A 23,573-nucleotide genomic window follows, 5' to 3' on the forward strand; every position below is an offset into this window, starting at 1 on the left:
GGCAAAGGCCCAGGGGCAGAATGGGTTAGGGGGCCGTGCCCAGGGCTCTGCACAGGTGAAAAGGCCAGGGGGGCTTTCTGGAAAACAGTCCTGACTCCCCACTGAGTCCACCATGTGGTCTTGGGGCCAAGAGCCCCGGGGAATCACACAGGCACACCAGGGCCACCCTGTAATTTGTGGTGGGGAGCACGGCCCAGAGCCCGCCCCATGCCCAGCTGCGGACACTGCCAGCCACCCGGCAGCCAGCTCTACAAGCCTTTAAAGCAAATCCCCATTTTCCCTGGGCAGGGCTGCTTCCATCTCAGGCTGACTAAGTGGGGGTATTTTCAGCAGAGGAATCCCAAAGTTCCACCCCTACGGTCACCACCTCGGCCTCTGGGGTGGGGAAACGAGCGTGGAGGAGGAGGTGGTGTTTTTATCTGCTGAGAGCCCAAGCTTCTAAAAACGTCTCATTTAAGAATTCACCCAGAACTAGAGTTCACCAAACAGAGAGAGTCGGGATGAAAACTTTCCTAATTATCTGGCTGAAGTGCTGAAAGGCTCTGCCTTCTTTGGAACAGCATTTACTGTAGCAGAAGCTGAGGGGCTCCGAGGACCCTGGCAGCACCACTCTGAGGTGGGAAAAAGGAAGTGGGCCGCGATCATCACACGGCTCATGGCAAGAAACATGTGCACGAAGCAGTGTGCGTGGGGAGTGTGTGTGCGGGACCATGTGCAGGGGAGCGTTTGCATGGGAGTGTGCGTGTGGGGAGCATGTGTGGTGGGAGTGCGTGCTCAGGGCCATGGGCAGGGGGAGTGAGTGTGCAGGGATGGGGGCATGAGGAGCGTGTTTGCAGGGCACGTGTGCTGGGAGCTGGTGTGCAAAGCCGTGAGTGGGGAGGTGTGTGCATGGGGGGCATTTGTGGGGGGAGCGTATGTGTGGGGGGTGTGCATGGGGGAGCGTGTTCAGGGGAGTGTGTGCGCTGGTCCGTGCGTGCAGAGCCAGGTGTATGAGAGCGTGTGCATGGGAGCGTGTTTGTGGGGCGTGTGTGCACATCAAGAGACGTTAATGACAGGCAGTGAATCTAAACATTTTTTTCTTTCAGGAATGTGTTAAGGGATTGAGAGGAAATTGTGCACGCATTTTGCTGTTTCAAGGGCTAATATATGCATGACTTCAGAAGGACTACTGTTGTTTTAGGGCTGAAGTTTATAGAACAAAAGTGGGAGACAGAGGCAGGCTTGCCCAGGGGCCGGAGGCTGTCTACTTGAATTTCAGTCCTCTGAGAAGGGGCTGCCCTCCTGGGGAGCAGAGCCGGAAAGAAACAGTGAAAGTTTGACCTTTAGTGCCCCCTGGGCCCTGGGCTGTGTCCTATCACCAGAGCACTGTGGAGGGGGTGCCTAGCTCGACAGGCCAGGGGAAGAGGGATGGGAGGGGGCTTGGAGCAGCTCTGGGGCAAAAGGCCACAGCCAGTGTCCCCTCTCAGGCACCGAGGAGGGCCCCCCTGCCTTTAGCAGCTGTGTGTGGATGCTGCACACCCCACAGCCCCTGAGTCCCCCCAAATGGGAATGACACCCCGTCAGGGGAGGGTCTTCCCATTTCTGGGCTGAGGTTCAGGCTCCTTGGTGCAAAGGCATTAAAAGACACAAACTATCAAAAGTTACTCAAGAAGAAACGGTAACTTCAAGAGTCCCCGACCCAGGAAAGACATCAAATGTGTAACAAAACACTTCCCACAGAGGAAACTCCATGCCCCATGGCTTCCCACGTTCCAGCGGACACTTAGGGAAGAAATACAGCAGGTCCACAGCGACCCTTCCCAGACTGAGAAGCTGTGCGTACGTCGCTATCCAGACAACCACAGACAGCACCCCACGACGGCAGATGCAAAAATTCTACACACAATCTTAGCAAATCAAACCCAATGATGTACATTAAAAAAAAATGCATCATGACTAAGGGGGCTTTATAGTAAGAATTCAGGGTCAGTTGACTGTTTGCAAATCTCTCAGATCTTGCAAATCTGGTAGTTCACCAGACTAACACAGTAAGAAAGGAAACCACATACGGTCATCTCAACAGACACAGAAAAAGCATCTGACAAAATCCTACAGCCACGTTTGATACGGACTCGATTCCCAGCAAACCCAGAGAGAAGCAACTCCCTCAGCTGATAAATGGCTCACATAAAACCCCAGAGCGCGCTTAACAGCGAGAGATCCAACCTTCCCCACTGTCCCCAGACAACGACACCTGATCTCTCCTCACTGTCCAATGGTGTCACAGACCTGGCAAGGGCATCTGGCAAGAACAAGGAATAAAAGCAAAGAGACTGAAAAGGGAAAAATAAAAAAGACTTCATTTGGGACAACATGATCATTTCCATAGAAAAATCCTAAAGAAAATCCTAAAATCTACACACACACACACAAAAAGCTTCCCTAATTGATAAGGTCAGCAGAGCCACAGGATGCAAGGTCCACATAGTAGACACAAAATATCCAAAAGTGAAATTGAGAAAATAACACTATTTCAGTAGCCTCACAAACATGAACTACTTAGTAACCAACCTCTCAAATTACGTGTGAGACTTGTGGAGGAAAACTACAAAATACTAGTGATCTTTAAAAGTATCTAAGTAAGTGCAGTGATACATGGTGTGCACAGATCAGAAAACTCAGTGAAGCTACTACAACGTGCATGACTCTTAAACTCATCTGGCCCCTCAGTGCGGTGCTAATCAAAATTCCAGCAGGATTTTTTTGGTAGAAATCAACAAATTGATTCTCGGATTTACATGTAGATGCAAAGGATGAGAATTACCAATGTATTTTTTTAAATGAACAACATTAAGACATTTCCCCTGTTCAAAATTTAAGGTATTAACACAGCCTGATTTCAAGGCGTACTATTGAAAGCCACATTAATCAAGACAGTGTGGGAGTGGGAGAACAGATTAGAAGTGTAGAAACAGACCCACACATATGGTCAACTGATTTTCATCAAAGGCGTCAAACTAATTCGATGGAGGGAGAAAAAAGTGCTGGAACAACTGGATAGCCACGTGCAAAAAAGATTTAGCCTCAATCCATACCTGTCCCCGTAGATAAAATTAGACTTGAAATGGATCATAGATCTGAACGTAAAATGTAAAACTACCAAATTTCCACAGAAAACAGAGGAGAAAAATCTTTGTAACCCTGGATTAGGCGAATATATCTTAGAACACAGAAAGCATGAATCTTAAAGAAAAAAAAGCCTGAGAAACTGAGCCTCATCAAAATTAAAAACTTCTGCTCTTTTTAAAGATACTGTTAAAAAAAAATCAAAAAGCAGAAAAAAAAAAGAAAAAAGAAAAAAGAAGTCATACATTGGGAGGAAAATATCTGTAAAACACAAAGCTGATCATCGAAATCCAATATCGACTTTATATCTACATTATTATCAACAACTCTTACAACTAACTTGCTAATGAAACAAGTGACCCAGTTATTAAGGGGGACAAAAATATTGAGCAGATGCTTTGTCCAAAATGAGGTAGGAAAGGCAGATAAGCACACGAAAAGATGCCCGACGTCATTAGCCCAACCTCAGTAGCCACCAGGGAAATGCTCTTGGAACCACAACGTGATACGGCCACACACCTATTAGAAACGCTGAAATGTGCAAATTGGGCGACATCAAATGCTAATGAGACTCAATCACACATCCATGGAAGGAATGGAAAATGGAGCAAATTGTGGAAAACAGTTTGCAGTTCCTTAGAAAGGCCAATAGGCACCCACCACGTGGCCCAGCCGCCCCGCTCCTAGGGATTTACCCAAGACCAATGAAGACATGAGACGACTCAGAAACCCGTATGCAATAGTCAGGGCAGCTTTAATCATAACAGCCGAAAACTGGAAACAGCTCCAATGTCCATCAGCCTGTGAATAGATAAACAAACTGTGGTACATTTTATCCTTTCCAATTAAACGGAAACAAAGTACTGAACGCAGGCCACAACGTGGATGAAGCTCAAATGCGTTCTGCTAAGTGAAAGAAGCCAGGCACAAAGGCTGCAGGATGCCTTTCAAATGACGTTCTGGAAAAGGCGAAACTGCGGGGACAGGAAACATCCCGGTGATTACCAGGTGCTGGGGGCGTGGGGCCGGGGGGCTGCCAAGGGGCACAGAGGAGCTGTGGGGCTGATGGGGACACTCTAGATGCTGCCTGTGGTGGTGATCATATGGCCGTAAACATTTGCCAGGACTCACCGAACAGTACGCCTAAAAAGCAGACATTTTGCTGTTCAAAATTTAGGCTAAGCCAAAAGAAAGACATCAGAGGCATGAGGGAGACCAGCTTAAGCGGTGGTCCAGGAAACGGAGCGGTTTTAAATCGACGAGTTAATGCTTGGAAAGGAGAGGTGTGCTAACTCGAAGATCTGGTTTTGAGAGATTTTTAGAAGACCACCCTGGGTCAGAAATTGGTGCCCCATTTGCCATGAACAGAAGGGGCGCCTGGCCTCAGCAGCCCCTGTGCACCACAGTCCCAGGCCTCTGGGGTGTACAGTGCTCACATGGGCAGGACTTGTGCAGCTGCTCCCCTGCTTGCTGACCTCAGAAGACACCCCCATGGCCACTGCCCACGCCAGTAAGTGGGGTTTCCCTGGGGGCCCCTGGTAGCTCACTGTCCCCTCACGCCCTGATGACCCCCTGTCTGCAGGGCTTCCCCTCACAGAGACCCCAAGGGCAGCTCACCCTCAACCTTATTTGCAACCTGGTCCCGGGCTGAGCCCAGTGCTACCCACAGCCCCCCCCTGCAACCAAAGGGCTCTGCAAAGCTCCTTCTAGAAGCTCCTGAGCAGGCCCCCACCCAGGAAGCATCTCCACGAGCCCTCAGACTCACTGCCAGGGCTCCGCCTAACTCCAGGGGACCTGGGCTCACAAGCTGGCTTGGGTCCTCGCGGGTGCCTACCCAGCACTCAGACCTTGGGACCTTGGGAAGGAAGGCTCCCCCCACCTCCACTGGCGCTGCCCCCTGGGGAACAGGGTCCTGGGCCTTCTGTGACCCCCAGAGTCTTGGTTTCTGCCACCTGCCATCCACACCATTTCATTTAATCCCCACAGGGCACCCTGATGTGGGGCACCCGTATGGAAGCAGCCCGGCACAGTTTCCCAGGCTCTTTCCCTGCAGAGACCCCTAGCCCTGCAGCTGCAAGCAGAGACCCCACAGTGAGCAAGGCCAACCACGGAGGGTCGGAGAGTGGCAGGCCTCCCTGAGTGACATCGAGCCGCACCCTGAAGGTCATGGACGGACGCACAGCGGAGGTCCAGGGGGGGCTGCGTCCCAGAGGCAGGGCTGGTGGAGCAAAGCAGGGACCCTGCCTCGAGGGGCTTTGTGGGTCCCAAAGATGGGTATGGGTGGCCCTCCACAGCCCTGGGAAGCTTCCAGAGGGCTCTAAGCAGGCAGGGACCAGATCTGATTTGCCTTCTGAAGTGGTCTGCCCCAACAGCCACATCCTGGGTGCTGGTGAGGACTGGCTGAGGACGAAGCCACCCCAGGCGCTTGGGGGGCAGGAGAGCTGTAGACAGACAGTGGCTCTGGGGCAGGTCATGGAAGGGCACCCTCAGCAGCGGGCACACAGCCCTGAAGAAACAGGCCATGTGCAGCCAGGACCCCAGTCTCACTTGGCCTCCCCTGTCGCCCCACATGCCAGGACCCCTCAAGGCAGCCCGAGCTGTGCAGTCCCCTGCAGACCACCACCTCCTCAGCTGGTGGCTGAGGAGCCCGGGCCCCAGGCTGTGGGATTAGGGGAACAGGCAGGACCCGGGGCTTTACGCAGACTGGAAGTGGCTGCAGGAGCAGAGATGGCAGGGACACCAAAGACAGCAGGATGTGGGTGGGCTGGGCAAGAGGCCCAGCAGCTTAGTGAAGGCTGGCCCAGGACCAGAGGAGGGCCCGAGACCCCCGGGCCTGCCTCTGGGGACCAGCCATGACCAACACAGGTGTGTGGCCATGCTCACAGGGCACCGGTGGCCCTGCCCATGGTGGGTTGTCAGGCCCAGTGCCCCACACCTGCGATGCCCTCTCTGGAAGTGCACCCCAGGGCTGGTGACCCCCAGGCGTCACAGCATCTTGCGATGTGCAGACACGGCTGTGGTGCCCCTGCCCCACAGGCCAAGGAGGACAGGAGCTGCAGCGGGAAACTGGGACAATATGGCAATTTCTCTGTCCATGTTCAGTATGAAATCTTTTCAGCGGACCTAAGCATACAGGAGGTAACATGACCAGGGCGTCTTCCCACCCTGTCCTCTGCTTTTTCTCCATCTTGCTGTACTTCTGACAGATATTTTTTTGAGAAATTAAACCTGTTGGCATTAGTGAAAACCTTCCCTGACCCACCTCCCCAGAAGGGCCTCCCCCGTGGCCCCACACGCTAGGACCCCTCAAGGCAGCCCGAGCTGTGCAGCCCCCTTTTGAGGGGTAAATGCTTCCTACCCACTTTCTCTGTTTCTATGCCTGCATGACTGACACATACAATCTATAAAAACAGGGGTCCTTGGACCTCTGGGTCTGAGCCACCGCCCTCCACCACCAGACACAGCCACGAGCGCCACCTCCCTGCGCCTCGTCAAGGTCCTGGCTCCCAGGCTCTGCCCTGGCCCCTCAACTCCTTCCACACATGCCAGGCACACCCCTGCTCAGGGATGTATGCCAGCCCCTCTGCCAGGAACGCCCCCCAACATCTACAAGACCAGTGCTTTGGCTCCACAGTCACACCGCTGCTGCTCCCACCTCCCATGCCGCTTGTTGCCCTCTGAGTAGCCAGCTGTGGATCTGGGTTTGTGGGGCCCAGATGTACACAGGGGAAAGTGGACCCAGTGCACTGTTTGTGGCATAGGCAACAGGCAGGGTAAAGGCTGTCGATGAGTGCCAGCAAGCAGGTGGTGGTGGGATCCCAAGGAAACTTAAAAGGGTGTAAGCATGAGAGAGATCATTAGAAGTATCAGCCTTCCTAAATCCCAAAACATTGCTCAAGAGCAAGGAATACGCATCTTGTGGGGAAAAGTGTATCAGCTACATTAATACGTGCAAACATGCACCACTTACCTGTTAAGAAAAAATATTTTAGCTTGACTCACCTAAGACTGGACATAGGCTTCACACAAGAAACACACTTTAAATATAAAGACACCAATAGATTAAAAGTAAGGTAAAGGGAAAAGATACACTATGCTAACCTGATGAGAAGCAAACAGGAATGGCTATGTTAATACCAGACAAATGAGGCTTTGGAGCAAAGGAAATTGCCAAGGATAGGGGAAGCTGTTTCCTAACGATAAGTGGGTTGAGTTGTCCAGAGGATCTGGTGATGCTAAATACTAGCACCCTCAAAACAAAGCTTCAAACGACACAGTACAAAGGCTGCTAGCACCAATGGGACAAAAAGAAAGAGCCAGTATGACTGGGAGAGTTTGATGGCCCCTCTCAATGACTGAACAAGCAGACAGAAAGTCAGAAAGGATGCTCTGGACTTGTGCAGTAGACGACACAGCCAAGCACCCTGACCGGGCTGACATCTGTAGACTGATTCTCCCAACAACAGAATGCACACGGTTTTCAAGTGCACATGGAGTATTTACCAAGATAAACCATAGGCTGGGCCATAACACAAGTCCTAATAAATTTTAAAAGAATATCAGATTGCATCAATTATTTTCTCTGGCCACAACAGAATTAAAGAAGAAATCAGTAACAGAAAAGTAACTCAAAAAATCCCCAAATGTTTGGAAAGTAACACACCCCTGAATAATCTATGCATCAAAGAAGAAATCCAAAAGGCAATTAGAAAATATTTTGAATGGAATGAACACCGTCCATCGAAATCTGTGGGATGCAACCACAGTGGTCTTTATAGACGAAGGTGTACTACGGAGGCCTCTCTTAGGAAAGAAGAGACGCTCACAGCAGTGACCTCAGCTTCTCCCGTAAGAAACTGGAAAAAGGAAAGAAAATGAAAACTAAGTAAGCAGAAAAAAAGGATAAAAATCAGTTCAGAAACCAATGAAATAAGAAAGAAAGAAAGAAAAAAATTGAAACCCCGAATCAAAAGTTGGATCTCTGAGATCAACAAAATCACTGACACTCTTGCCAGGATGGTTTAAAAAAGAAAAAAAGAGGCACAAATTACCAGCATCAGAAATGAGACAAGAGACATCACTTCCCATTCTATAAATGTGCGAAGGATAATAATGGAATATTATCAACAACTTTGTACCAATAAATTTAATATCTTAGATGAAATTAACAAATTCCTTCAAACACCTAAATCCCAAAGTTTATTCAAGAAGAAAGAGATAACCTTAATATATTTATTAAATACACTTAACATCTAGTTAACAACCTCTTCACAAAGAGAAGCCCAGGACTAGATGGCTTTACAGATGAATTCCGCCACACACGTGGGACAGAGAGGTGGCCCGCCCTGCGCTGATTCTTATCGCCACGTGGGGAGAGAACACTTCGCGGCTCCATCACGCCAGCATTGTTCTGATACCAGTGCCAACACACGTAAGAAAACCAGTGGCAACATCCTTCATGAAGTCAGATGCAAAAGTTCTTAGCAAAATTTTAACATATTAAGGTTAGCATATTAAGGTTCTCATCAGGTTAGCATAGTGTATCTTTTCCCTTTACCTTACTTTTAATCTATTGGTGTCTTTATATTTAAAGTGTGTTTCTTGTGTGAAGCCTATGTCCAGTCTTAGGTGAGTCAAGCTAAAATATTTTTTCTTAACAGGTAAGTGGTGCATGTTTGCACGTATTAATGTAGCTGATACACTTTTCCCCACAAGATGCGTATTCCTTGCTCTTGAGCAATGTTTTGGGATTTAGGAAGGCTGATACTTCTAATGATCTCTCTCATGCTTACACCCCTTTATAATATATAAAAAGGGCAATACAACATGACCAACTTGGAATTACCCAGGAATGCAAGCTTAGTATGAACATCTCAAAATCAAGCACTATAACTCACCATATTCCTCAATCCAATAAAGGATTACCATCCTCAGAAACCTGCCAACATATAACCCTTGATGGTAGAAGACTAAATGTATTCCTCTTAAGACTGGGAACAAGGCAGGGGTGCTTACTCCTCCCAACGCTATTCAACCCTGCACCGGAGGGGCTGGCCAGTGCAATCAGATAAGAAAAAAAGAAAAAGTGAGTATCTAGATTGGGAAGGAAGACCTAAATTGTCTTTATGTGCAGACATGATTACCAATATTAAAAAATGAACGGAATTCACAAAAAAAGCAACTAGAACGAAACAGGAAGGTTTCAAGATATAAATACACCAGAATTAATTACAGTTCAATGAACAATCAGATATTAAAATTAACAAAGAATACCAGTGACAGTGGTGTACAAGTATGCTTTCCTTAGGTATCTGATGAAAGATGTATAAGACCTTCACGCTAGAAGCTATAAAGCCTCTCTGACCAGAATTAAAGGTCTAAATAAATGGAGGGAAATACAATGTTCATGGGACAGAAGATTCCAGTTTGCTAAGATCGAATTTTCTCCCAACTGATCTGTGGGTCCAGTGCAATTCCATACAAAATCTCACCAGGGAGTTTGTAAAAAACCAATAAACTTCTTCTAAAATTTATATAGAAATGCAAAGGACACTGGAATAACCAAAGCAATTTGAAAGAGAACAAGTTGGGTGATTTTTTTTTAATCTATAAGAGCTACAGCGATCTTATCTACTCTCTTACAAAGCTACAGTGCTCAAGGCAGGTGATATGGACAGGAAGACCAGGCGGAATAACAGATCAACGGGTCAGAACACAGTCTGCAAACAAGCCACATTTTATGATAAACTGAATTTTTAAAAAGGTGTCAAGGTGATTGGGTAATGGCCACTCTTTTCAGCAACTGGCACTAGAAAAAGTGGACAGTCACGTAAAGAGCGATGAACCACCACCGATAACTGACGTGGTATGCTAAAATTAACTCATGGACCTAAATCAGAAGAAAACAGAAGAGAATCGTAGTAATCATGTGTTTGGTAAAGATTTCTTTTTAAACATAACAACTGGCACACATGGTGCGTGGGGGGTCATGGGGAAGACAGTGTAGCACAGAGAAGACAAGCAGTGACTCTGTGGCATCTTAGTACATTGATGGACAGTGACTGCAATAGGGTATGTGGTGGGGACTTGGTAATATGTAGTAACCACATGTTTTTCATGTGAAACCTTTATAAGAGTATATTATCAATGATATGTTTTAAAAAAAATAACATAAAAAGCATTAAAAAGGAAAAAGCAATAAATCTGACTTCATTAAAATTGAGAACTTCTGGTCTTTAAACAACACTATTAAATAACTGAGGAAGAAGGCCATAGACAGGAAGAGAGGATTATTTGTGAGACACATATTCACATATCTAGACGGCATAAAGAATGTTTACAACTCAGTAACAAGGTGAACAGCTCAATTTTAAAGTGGGCAAAAGATCTGAAAAGGTATTTCACCAAAGAAGTTACATGGAGGTCAGTTAGGCACATGAAAAGATCCTCAACATTTTCAGTCATCAGGAAATGAAAATTAAAACACAGTGAGACACCGCCGCCCACTCAGTAAGGGGGCCAAATGGAACGACAGACCCAGTGGAGGTGAGGATGTGGCGGCCGGTGGGATGCAAAAGCAGCCACTTTGGAAAACTGTTGTCAGCTTTTTAAATACTTAAATAAACACCTACCATATCATCCAGCCTTTCCTTTCCTAGGTATTTACCCAAGAAAAGAGGAAAAGCAAGTCCATGCAAAGAATTGGGCACAGATGTATTTATCATCACTCAGAACTGGACAGGACCCAGATGCCCATCAGAGGACTGATATCAGAACCGTTCGGGGGACTACGGCTCAGCCCTGCTCATGAATAGACTCTGGACAACACCCCCCCCACCACCTGGGTGAACCTCGAAATGACGAAGCTGAGTGGAGAAGCCAAAGAAAATTCCAGAAAATGCATGCCGACGTGCACTGACAGACACGGATCAGTGGGTGCCTCCTGAGTGGGGAGGTGGGAAGAGGGGTGCCCAGGGCCCTTCTGGGGCTGATGGATGTGTTCGCTACCCTGATGGTGGTGATGGTCTTGTGGCGTCTACACATGTCAAGATGTCAGACTGTGCTTTAAATATGGCAGCCTATCACATGTCGATGACACCTCAGTGAGGCTGGGTTTGGTGTGCGTAAGCAACTAAATGGGAGGCGACAGCATCTTGTATACACCCAGGTACCAGTGCAGCCAGGCAACGTGGGGCCATCAGCCCACCCCTCAGATTTCAGGTGCAGAGAGCCCAGGTCCTGTACACAAACTCCCAGTTGAAGCCACTGGGTCTGGCCTGAGGGCCTTCACCCAACATGTGCCCATCCCCACAGCCCCAGCTGCCAAGCCACCAACCTCGCCTGAATTTTACCCATGAGGAAGCTGAGGTCTGAAGAGGGTAGGGACCAAGAGTGGGCCCTCCAGAAGTCCTGGGGGTCGGGACGCCTCTGGCGAGGCCCGGGAACCTGTCTGGGTGTGCTCAGGGTCCAGGGACAGCCATGCCCAACAGCAAGTCCACCCCAAACCAGAAAGAGGGGGATCCTGGGGACCCCTGGCCTACTGCCCCACTGCCACCATTCCTCAGGAGGGGGTCCTGTGGCAGGACTCCAGGACAGAGGCTCTGGGATCACTGGGAGAAGCCAGAGCTTCTAAGTGTCCCCAGGACAAAGGGGGCCTTTTCCCAGCATCCCAGAGCTAAGTGCCCTCACAGATGTCCTCACTTAGCTGAAAATCACCTTGAACCTGAGATGAAGATGGAGACTTGAAGCAAAAGGGGGATATTTGGGGGGAAATTCCAAGAATCTCAAAGCTGAGACCAAGCACTGGTCACCAGCATCATGAAAACAGCAAGATCACTGGGGTTTTGTGGCCACATTCAAACTTCAGCAGCAGCCTCCCAGTCCAGGGCCCCCCAGGCCGGGACTGAGAAGTGAGTGCGACTCGGACCCCACCTCGGTCCCCGCCCCACGGACAGCCCCAGCCAGGTGGGGAGAGAGGCTGGGGACAGGAGACACAGGCCCAGCTCAAGAAATTAAAAATGAAATAAAGACTCTTGCCCTTCCCCCAGGCTCCCCTGACCCACGTTCTGAATGTACAAATTATTCTCAGCTCCCGGTGCTTAGAAACTGGCCAGATCGCCGCCCGCCAGGAGAGGGGGCAGGCTGCGCCTCTCAGCACACACTTGACATTTTGTTCTCGGCCCGGCTTCCGTGCTGACAGTTTCTGAATTAAATGTGGAAATGGAACGCAGCCCCAAGGGGGTCTCACTCCCTGCTGGCCCAAGGCTCCAGGGCTGAGCGTGCTCGTGTGCACGCAGACATGTGTATGCGCCTGAATGTGCACAGCATGTGAGCGTGTCCACACACGTGTGCCCCTATCTGCATGTCCATATGTGTGTGCATGCACAGGTGCCTTTGCACACCTGCCTCTCCCCTTAGGCATCCGGGCTGGTCCAGGCACATTTTTCCCAACCCTCTACTTCATCTCCCCCGGACCTTGACCAGACCCCAGCCACTCATGGTCCCCAGCTCGGTTTTCAGCACACGGGACTTGGCTCTGCCCAGTGGTGTCAGCTCACCTGAAAATGCAGATGTGGCCCCCTCCTGGTGGGCCTCGGGCTGGGGGTCTCACCGCGCAGCCCCACCCAAGGGGAAGCGGAGCCGTGAGGTCGCCCCCCTGGGTGGCCATGCAGTAGAGCCCCACAGGTTCTGGGAGGGGACTGGCGCCTCCAATTTCCATGACCCTAAAGATGCTTGAAGGGTCTCTTGGGTCTCCTCCACATTCGGCCACCACATAGTCCTGCCCAGCCCATTGGGAGCCCAGAAGGAGCTTTGGGCTGAGCTCTGGGCAACCGAGGCTGCCACTGGGCAAGAGCCTGTCCTGCCCAGATATTGAGAGGGCTGCCAGTCGCCCTGTGGGTCACCCACAGCTCCCCTTCCACCTGGCCCAGCCCGTATGCCTGATCGTGCACGGTTTTATAACCCGGACACAGGAATTCACAGGAGCTGCCGCGCCTGGCTCTGAGGTCAGCTTAGTGAGGCAGGGGCTGGGGAGGCCCAGGTGCATAGGTGACAGGCCCCCACCCCACAAAGCTGCACCGAGTGCCCCCCGTTCCTGCCCACCAAGCCACACAATGACACATTTCAATGGCAGCAGCCGTGGCTTCTGGTTTCCATCTACGTGACCCAGGGCGGCAGAGTGCGTGATGATAGCCCATCTGAATACCACAGCCTGGGAGGATTATCCCAGCACCTGCACCCTGTGGACCCTGCCCAGGCGCCCAGCCACTTGGGCAGCCACTTGTCCAGCGGCGACAGCTGGCAGCCACCACCACGCCTTAACCCACGGCCAAGGGGCCCCTCCAGCTCATTCTATTGTCCCTGATGATGGGCCCCCTGGGAGCCCCCATGTGAGTACCCTGCCAGGCCCTGCCTGCACCCAGCGACTCGACTACCAGCTCTGCCCCGATCCCTGCTGTTATGTCAGCTGTTAGCCAAGGCTGTCCAGCTGGCCGGGGTCAGATGTAAAAACAAGGTCCTAACAAAACCCTGCCTTCCAGTTACCTCAAGCCGGCGACCCCCCTGAAATGTGGCGCTTAAAGACAAACTCCTTCCCAGCCCTGGGGCACAGCATAAAGGGGACACCTGTCCCGGAGCACACACTCTAATCCTGCTCAATCCCAAATGGAGGGGCCCAGGGGCCTGCGGCAGGTGCCTCCACCCCAGTGTCTGACTTTTGTCCTGGGCCTCAGGGAGATGCTGACAACCAGAGCTGCTGCGTGCAAACCGGTGGGCGAGGCTGGAGAGGAAGCGCAGAGGCTGAGGCCTCCCTCGCCGTCAGACCTGCCCCTGGGGTGGCAGCCTGGTGCACGCGAAGACACCCCGCACCCCCTGCCCGTGCAGTTGCCGCCTTCTAGAAGGACAGGAAGGACCCTGTGCCTGCCCCTGAAGGCCTCCTGCTCCCACTGCAAGCTAAGCTGACCTCCACAAGCCCTGCTGGTCCCCAGCCTGGGGAGGCACCATCTCTGGTTACCGATCTGGAGTTGAATCAGCACGATTTCTACAAAGAGGAAAGAAAAGAGAGGGGCACACAGGGGAAGAGTTGGAGAATGTGGACCACCAGACACCTGGCCGCTTTGGGGAGAAAACCCTGGAAACCATGCACTTGTGCCAGGAGGGTCCGGGGGACCCCTGAGCAGCCCCTGGGCAATTCTGGCTGCCTGGCTGCTCCTGCCCTGGAGGGAGATGAGGTGGCCCTGTGCCCCCACTGTGCTGATGAGCAGGACAGTCCTCCTCCCACCCCCATGTCCAACCAGGGCCCTGCAGGCAGGTGGTCTGGCTTCCAGGGAGGAGGGCCCAGCAGGCCTCTGAAGCCTGGAGCAGAGGTGCTGGCTGGGGGCTCTCCCCAGGGCTCCTGGCAAAGACGTCCCCCTGGACGGTCTGGGATGCCAGCACCCATCCCAAAACACATGGTTTTACAGCTTGAACACTGGAAGTACTATGAGAACACGCAGGCCCGGAGGAAGGGGCGTCCTGAGGCTGGGCCCTGGCCGCTCTCAGGGACCCGGCACCCTTCACTTCGCCATTACAGAGTCGCCCGCAGATGCAAGGGAACCCACTGCCGGGCACGCTCTTTCACTTCAGGAAGCACTGCTGGGACTGATCCCCCAGCGGCACCCACAGGGACTTAGGAGGTGCAGGTGGGGGGCGAAGGGGTACGGGCACTCACTTCCCTGGGTGACCGGGAGGCTACAGGTGGATGCCTCCCTGCCCCCCATGGCCAGGACGCTGCAGGCTGAACACACCACCCCTAGATTCCTGAACCCCAGGTGGGGCCTGCATCTCCCTTTACAGGCCCCAGAGGACAGACACTGCCCAGCCGGTCCAGGAACGCTGACCTGACTCACACAGGATCGGGTTATGTGTTTTTCAGGAAAGCCTCAAACATTTTGCAGTTTCCTCTCCCGCCTTGTTCTGCACAGACTCGATGTATGTGGCGATCCTGGCCTGCAGCAGGTAACACAGAGAGGCTGTGGGGTTTACAGAGGGCGTCTTTGTTACTGAAAACCCGCCGCCGTAGGACCCCTCTACACACAGGGCCCCCGGTGCCCTCTCGGAAGGTTCCGGTTACAGCCAAGGACTCCCATTTTCACAGCTCTCAGCTGAGTGCAGACCCCGTGTGGAGGAATGTCAGCTGTCCCCCTGCAGAAGCAGCTGTCTCCTGGCCAGACACACGGCCTGCTCAAACCCTGCAGCCAGCACCGGCTCCGGGGAGCTCGGGTGCGGCATAAACTGTGTCCCAAGTGGTAGGGACAGTCTCTTGCTGCCTGGGCCCCACAGGGGGGCCCCTGAGCCTCAAGCCCTGGGCTTCCTCCCTCTCAATGTCCTTGGGGGCTGGGGGACTGTTCCCTTTATAAAGGGGGGAACAGCGGCACTACCCACCTCAAAGCCCAGGAGGGAGACCATGAAGGGAAGTTGGAGGCCGCTTCAGAGCAAGGAGGCCAAAAACCCACGATACCCACACACAGCGAGAAAACCCAGTACACACACTGGGACGGGCAGGGACACTGCATGTGGCGGGGGGCTGGCCAGAGGCCCCAGAGGCACTGGGGGAGGGCCAGCCGAAGCCCAGCGGGTGGGCAGCATGGGGCGGGGCCTGCTCTTGGGGGCCTTAGAGGCGGCTCAGGCCGACGCCCACAGAATCTCATTCTCAGGGTCCCCACCTAGTGGCATGCGGGTCTGGAAAACTGGCCAAGTCCCCTTGAGTGCAGCCGTCTCCAGTTCTGCTTGGGGCCCCTAAGCCTCTGTTCAGACTTACGCGGGAACATCAGGGAGTGACCCAGTCTTAGGGGAAGATTGGGGAGCTGCCTGGGCCTCCCCCAACTCCACATGAGAAGGTGAATGACCCCCCAGGACCCTGCCCCACCAGACACATGGTCCAGGTCAGCCCCTTCCTCACCAGCCCTGAACACGGCTGTCCACCTTCACCCCCTGCCCTGCCCCAGAGGCCAGCGTCCCTCCCCCCACCCCTTCCCTGGGGTCCCACCAGGCGGGGCCTCAGAGCAGAGGAGCCAGAAGCCCCTCCCACAGCCTGAGGATGGCCAAGCCTGCTGTCCGGCGGAGCAGAGCCGCAGGCCACTTGGCACCATGGGACAGCACAGCCAGAACCCCAGGCCCACTGGCTCGGACGGCAAGCTTGCCCCTCCACCTGCCAGAACCACTTGAAAAGAGATCCTGTCCTTCTCCATTTACCAGCACAGAAACTTCTGGAATGCGGGCTGTGGTTGTTTGGGGCTCTTCTTTAGCTTTTAGTGTTTCTGCCAGAAACCAGCCAGGCTCCGGTTTGCTGATGGAAAGTCGGCCACCCAGGGGGCAGCCGAGACCCCCACCCTGCAGAGGCACAACCCTGACACCTGAGCCAGGCGGCAGAATATGTGTGCACATAAACATGCACACACACACACCCCCAGGTGTGCAGCAGTGGGACTGGGCTGGGGGTCAGTCCCTCCCCCCCGCACTTAGGTGCCACCCCCTCTTACGAAGGACCCTGCAGAGAGGGTCCTGGGGTGTGCACATGGAGCAGAGCCCCACCCTCCAGAGCCCCTAACTATTTGTACACATTCCCTGGCAGGTGATAAGTGTGTAATAAGTAACCGGTGACTGAACGAACATAGGAGAGAACCTCCCAGCTGATGGCCTGGGCGACGGGAACCCATCCTCACTGGGCGGCTCCTGTGTGCCAGGGCCAAAGACAAGGTAGCAAGGAGATGAGGCATCCCCAGAGTGTCCTGAGGTCCAGACAAGGGATAGGAGAAGCCAGGGGGCAGCAGGACGCTGTCCCAGAAGCAGCTGTGTGGAGTTGGGGTTTTGTTAGGTGTGTAGGAGTTCACCAAACAGAGAGGTGAACACTGAGGGAGAAGAACACTCAAGTAGGAGGCAAAACTCACGGTTTTTAAATAGAAAACCTGGGCCACCTGCTGGCACCCTGACCCAGGGCAGAAGGGACTTAGCCCCGTGCGCCTCGTTCCCTCCCTGCATGTGAAGGACACTGGGGAGGGCGTGCCCACAGTGGGCGATGGATGACGAGAGCTGCTCACCCCGGCGTCAGCTGCCTTTCCTGGCACGTGAAGGGCGTGGAGAGCAGTAGCGGAACCATGTAGGTCTGCAGGGGCCCTGTGCTGAGTGTGAGCTGGGACGCTGGGGCACAAGCAGACCACGATCCGTAGACCCGGGGGACCCGCTGAGGGCTGTCAAGGCCCGCAGAGTCCTTGTGGAGCCACATCTTACAGCTAGGAGCCCAAGAGTCTCGCGCAGTGCCGGGGGAGGGTATCCAGCTGGCGGGAGGGCCGGGTCACCGTGGTGGGCCTCATCCCCCAGGCCTCCGGGCCACAGTTCACGACGGGGCTTTAACCACAGGCATGGCAGGACAATTCCCTGGTATGCTCACCACCAGGAGGCATGGAATACTCTGTGTTGTGCTCTGGAGTGCCTCTCTCTTTGTGTGGGATTGGAAAAGAAAAAAAAAGCTGCAATTTTAAAGACAAAAACCAGCCCCTCACCTGGGCCTGGGAAGGGTCTCTCCTTGCACAGCAGCAGGACGTGCAGGGAAAACAAAGGAGCCGCCCGAGCCCGGAGCTCATGCCCTGGCACGCGTGCGCACAGCACAGGCACCAAGCCCACACGCGAACACACGGACACGGACACGCCTGTCATGGCAATAGGCACAAGCAGATACACAAAGCACCGCATGCGGACACACACACACAGCCAAGCACACACGGGCAGGACACGCATGCCTCCCTGTGCGTTCAGGAACCAGGTGGGGGGCAGGCTCTGCAGCCCCAGAGTGACCCCCCGGGGGAGCCACAGACAAGGCCCAGGTCTCAGTGCGCCTGCTGGACCGGGCGGCCCCTTTAGTGGAGGTGAGATTCCTCCCCAAATGGCTTTTTCAGGCCCATCAAATATCCCTGGTTCAGCAGAACGCCTAATCCCTCAGAGGCTGCCTGGGGCCCCCTTCCACGAGCCGAGATAACAGCTTTCTGGCACCATAAAAGCCGGGACGCAGGAAAGGAAGGAAGGCACCGCCTGCAACGACTTCTTCCCACCGTGTAAACATGGTGCTGCACTCAAAAGCCCTCTGCAAGGAGCCCACCCTCACCCCTCCTGGGCTCTCGGCAGTCAGCTTGCGCTCAGCGCCCTGGGCCAGCGCCAGTAGCGCCCACATTCCACTGGCAGCAGCGCCATCTGGTGTCCCTTAGCTCAGTTTTGTGCCCACCTGGCTCCAGGGGCGACAAACACCTCCGATTAGTAAGTCCACTTCCCACACCTGGTCTCCCTCTGCCTGGCGTCTGCACCCACCCAACCCCTGCAGACCAATGCCTCCCCAGGAAGCCCCCCTGACACCCCGGGGCCCTGAGCTTGCCTGGCCACCGCCCAGCACCTGCTTCTCTCCTGCTTTCCCTTCCTCTCTCAGGGAGTCATCCCTTCCAGGTAGCCCTCAGCATCCTGCACACGCATCCCACCCCAGGCCCACTCCACCTCGCACCTCTTTCCTGGCCCTACCACAGGCATAACTCATGCCCCTGGGGGCCGGGCCCTTGGCAGCTTTGCCTGGGCTGTGTCCCCAACAGCCCCATCCCTCGTAGCCGTGACGCTCCAGCAGCACCAGATAGTCGGCTCCAGCCACTGCAGAGGCTGCCTCCACATGGCCAACGAGTCGGGACGTCCTTGGAAACCTTGCAAGGCCACTGGAAGGGTAAGTCTGAGGCCATCCTGCCCACCCCCTCCATCTTACAGTGGGGTAAACAGAGGCCCAGGACACACAGCAATTCGGAGTGTCCGATGGGGGCAGCTCTGGGCCCACAGGCTCAAGGGAGGGATGTCCAACCCCCGGAGGCACTTAGCTGGGCAGGTGGGATGAGCACAGCCACTGGGCCCCTGCCCTTAGGGATGTGCCACCGAGGAGATGACTCCGTGGACCCACTCATGGAGCCCCTACACACCCAGACTGTTGGGAAAGAGCAGGGTCTTATGGGAGGGAGAGATGGGGACCCTGAAGACGACAGGTCGGGAAGGGTGCATGAAGTAGTGTCAGCCAAGCGAAGGCCTTAAAGTGTGCAAGAAGCCAGTCCTGTAACATGCCAGAGAAACAGGCGGCCAGCAGAGCATGTGCAAAGGCCCAAAGGCAGCAGGGAACATCCAAGGGTCAGCAGACAGCAGAGGGAGCAAGCAGGGTGGAGGGAGGGGAGGACAGAAGCAGGAGGGGGCCTGAAGGTGGGGCACCTAGGGGCGGGGGACAGTTGCAGCTATCCTAAATGCCATAGGGAGCTTCTGGAATGATCAGATTTTCATATTAGAAAGTCCTCCCTACCCAATGGCTGGTGTGTGGAGGGGGTGCCTAGTGGGACACAGGGGTGGCAGGGGGAGGAGGCTGGTATGATTTCACGGTGCGCAAGGGCGCCCACATGGGGTCTCTGCACTCGGAGAAGTGGACAGAGAGGTGGGGCCACAGTGGGAGTGGCTCTCCACCTGGGGCAGGGAAGCTGCTCACTGGTGCCCCCATCCCAGGTCTGCAGCCCTCTCCCGGCCCAGCCCATGCGGAGCCCCATCCTCAGCTGGAGGATCTGTGCCCGCAGTTCAGAGAATGGCCACCAGGTGGCAGGTGGGCCCCAGAGATGACTGGACTTCGGGCAGGCAGCGGGCAGGGGGCTGCCTGGATGGCGCAGGAGCCCTTGGCCAGCTCCCCTGGTGCCGGGGTGCACTGCCCCACAGAAGCTTCAACAGTGAGCTCTCCCTGAATGTGAGAAACACCGACTGGGGCCAGGGGGCCTCCTGGCCGGTCCAAGAGGACTGGGGGCCAGACCAGATGAGGCCCAAGGGTCTGCCGCCCACCCCAGGGCTGTCGTGGGAGTAACCCCTCCACTGGTCTGGTTTCCTCCTCCACACAAGGTCTGGGATTCCACTGGCATACTGCATGGATGCCTGGGCCAGGGTTCATGCCCAAAGCAGCTCAGGGTGCGTCCATGGGGACCCCCACCCTTCTCTGCTCTCCCCCTTCCCGCCTCTCCCCTGCAGCCTGGCAGGTGGAAAGGAAGTCCTTGCAGGCTTCACGGGCTCCATCCCACCCTCCCAGCGGCACCCAGAGGCCCTGCCTGAGCTGTGCAAACCTGGTGACCCAGGACCCTGGATGAGTGGCTGGATGCTGGGCCTGGGGGGTGGGGGAACTGGGTGTGCCGACATCAGCCTGGGACTCAAGGCCATCACGGCCACATCAAACCTGGGTGGACCTGCTGGCAGAAGGGGGCCAATCACCAGCAGGCCTTATAGGCTGAGCTGTGTCCCCCAAAGTCGTGGTGGAGTCCTGACCCTGGCACCCCAAAAGGTGATTTGTTTGGAGGTGGCATCTGTACAGAGGGGATTAAGGTAAACGAAGTCACAGGGTGTCCCTGACCCAGTGTGACTGGCGTCCTCATAAGAAGAGGAGATCAGGACACACACACGTGCAAAGGGACGGCCACGTGAGGATCCGGGGAGAGGACGGTGTCCACACGCCCAGGAGAGGCTCGGGGAGTCGGCCCTGCCCGCTCTCGGGTCTCGGCCTCCAGCCCCAGGCCTGGGAGAGGACACATCCGTGGTTTAAGGCCCGTCTGTGGTGCTCGGCTATAGCTGCCCCAGGACACCTACACACGGGCTCCAGGCCCCACGGGAAGGAGTTGGAGGTAAACCTCGGAACCCGGGCAGCAGTCTCCTGCCCCTGCCAGTCACAGCCTCCCGAAGCTTTGGCTTCCAGCCCCATGAGGAGCTGCAGCACCGTGGCCACCAGGAGAGGCAGGGACCCAAGGAGCGGCCCTCGGAGGTGACGTGCCTCGTAGGGCCCAGGCTGGGGCTCAGACGTCCCTGTGCTCACCCCAAGCACCAGGTGGCCGGCTGTGCCTGATCATCCCCCACCTACTGCCCCCCCCCTGCGGTCTGGCAGGTGGGGAGAACCGCCCCCCAATATTCCAGGACAGACAGAAGCGTGGCTCCTGCCCACTCCCCTGCGGGGAGACGGGCTGCCCGGTCTGCCACGGGGCCCCCAGAGCAGGGGTTTGGAACGTATCTCTCTCGGCCGGTGGCAGCTGACGCAGCACCTGAGTGCAGGAGCGGCCAACCTTCTGCAGGGAGCTGCGGCTCCCAGGGCCTTTGCATGGGCTGAGCTGGGGCCCTTAGCTGCTCCCGAGGGTCCCCAGAACCAGAGGAGTGGGGAGGAGGCAGAGTGCTCCGTGACCCCAAAAGCCTGTCACTCTCACTGGGATGATGTCCACCCTACTTGTGCCATTAAGCATGTCCCTACTTTCATATGGGGAAGCATAGCCTAACAGGTCAATAAGAACAATAATACGAGGGCCCGGGGACCATCCCAGGGGCTGGTGACTCAGCGTTCAGACACCCCCTGGCAAGGATCACCTCCACATGGGATGCGGGCAAGTCCCTGGCAACTGGCAAAGTCCATGTCGAAGTCACGCCCTTACACGGACTGAAAGACACCTCCCATCCCTGTGAAAATACACACCCCTTTGCCCCGAGGCTGGCCAGTTCCTTCAGGGGATGCACAGTGCACGTACTTCCAGTAAGGCCAGAGGGCCGCACCGAACAGCACCCTCCACCACCCCGACTGGTACCTTCGCCGGCTGCAGTCCCGTATCCAGGAATGGCTGAGGGAGCAGAGGGGACACCAAAGAAAACAATAACAAAACGTAGCCGAGTCACAGGCCTAAGTGACAAGGATCAATGGCTTTGACAGACACCTGAAGGACCCTCCAGAGGCAGTGGAAGGCCCCGGCTGCAATGGTAACTGTTGTTACAGGATAAACCTAACAACCGCCTCATACAACACAACCTACCCACAAAACCCTCCTGATAAGCAGGCAAACCACGACGGTGAGCAGGAAGACCCCCACAGCAAAGAGACGTCAGTCACCCAAATTCCTTCAGCAAATGCCATCAGACGTGTTCAGGGAGCTAGGCAGGTTGACAGTGAAGGTCACTGGGAAGAGCACAAAGGAACTGCCAGGTAAGCCCTGAAAAAGCAGAACTGTGCAGAGAAATTAAACCACATGATACAGCAGATTGTAGTGCCGTGTCATCAAAGCAGAATGGTTTCAGGAGACAGAAAAGCAGAGCCAGTGGAATAGAACAGGAGAGTCCCTAAGTGCGTCCATTTGCATCCGGACATCTGGTTTACAATAAAAATGGCACCTCAAATTGGGAAGGAAAGATACAGGGTGGTGGAAGGGGCCATCCAGGAAGTGGGGGGTTGGGGCTGGGACAGCTGCAGGGTCCCTGAACCAGCCATAACCCAGGTCAGGGGTCACCCAGACCCAAGGCCACAGTGCAGGCTTGGGCAGGCAGCTGCCCACAACCCCAGCCCTTCATGCCCACAGCCTCGGATCCTTCCCTTCCGGCCCAGCTCAGAAGCCCCCTCCTCCAGGAAGCCTTCCCAGACCACCAGCTCTAGGCTCCTCTCATTCCTCAGCCCCCCCACCCGATGGTCCCACCCTGGCAAGCGAGGGAGGCAGGGTGGGAATCCCACACGCCAGTCCCCCAGTATCAGGGCGAGCCCACAGCTGTGGCCAGCATGAGGGACATTAGAGCGGACTGATGGTGCGGGCGGGAGAGGCCAGTGGCCCAGGCGCCTGGGAGAGCGGAGCCCCGGGGGGCTGTGACAGCCGCGCGGTCCCTCCGCGGCTACATACCATCCAGAAGAGGGTCCCTGTGGCCAGAGCGACATACTGCTCGATGGTGGACAGCACGCTGAAGATGAGGCAGACCAGGACGATGAGAAAGCTGCGGGCAGGAGGGCACGCGGTCAGCTCCGGGGCTCAGCTCCCGCCCACCTGTCCCCCACACACGAGCCCAGGCCCGGGGCGCAGGTGCTCGCCCACACCTGCGGACCCAGCCCCTCCCTCCCCAGGTCTGAGGACTCCAAGCACCGCCAAAGCCCGCTGTCCCCGGCTGGTGAACGGGGCCTGGAGAATGGCACGTCCACACCGTGGCTGTCCTCGGCCGTAAACACCGCCGCGGGATGGACCAGAAAACGTCACACTGAGAAGCCAGTCCGTGAACGCACACAGTGTGATTCCATTTATACAAAATGTCCAGAACGGGGAGTGGGACACCCAGGGCGACAGAAAGCAGACTCGCGGTCATGGGGTCAGAGGGCCTGGAGAGCAATGGCTGGGGCAATGGGGTCTCCATCTGGGGGTGATGTGCTCTAAGATGAAGCAGTGGTGTCAGTGCACACATCCATGGGTGTGCTGAGCCCCAGCCCCGTGGCTCCCCAGGAGCCCTCGCGGTGTGGCCCCGCCTCAGTGCAGCTGTCCCCTCACTGCTTCCGGGACAGCCAGGGCCCAGGCAGGGCGCCCAAGGTCGCAGCATGGAAGCCAGCCTGCCAGGGAGGGAGGGCCCGCTCCTTCCCACACTGATGCAGTGTCCCCAAGCCTGGGGTTCCC

The 23,573-nt window shown here is 55.2% G+C and overlaps 1 protein-coding gene across 7 annotated transcripts in view; it reads right to left on the reverse strand.

Moving 5' to 3' along the window:
* The window catches only part of KCNQ1 (potassium voltage-gated channel subfamily Q member 1), a 329,509-nt gene that overhangs the window by 254,215 nt on the left and 51,721 nt on the right, over positions 1-23,573 (reverse strand). For 6 of the 7 annotated variants that reach the window (XM_037011470.2, XM_037011475.2, XM_073217330.1 and 3 more), the window contains one exon: positions 22,818-22,908. The exons of the other annotated variant lie outside the window; for it this stretch is intronic. In XM_037011470.2, the coding sequence (XP_036867365.1) occupies positions 22,818-22,908 (91 nt within the window). Of the gene's footprint in view, positions 1-22,817; positions 22,909-23,573 lie in introns of those variants that run through there. 7 annotated transcript variants of the gene reach the window in all.

This window comes from Manis javanica, chromosome 11 (assembly GCF_040802235.1).
Source record: "Manis javanica isolate MJ-LG chromosome 11, MJ_LKY, whole genome shotgun sequence".
NCBI classification, from domain to species: Eukaryota; Metazoa; Chordata; class Mammalia; order Pholidota; family Manidae; genus Manis; species Manis javanica.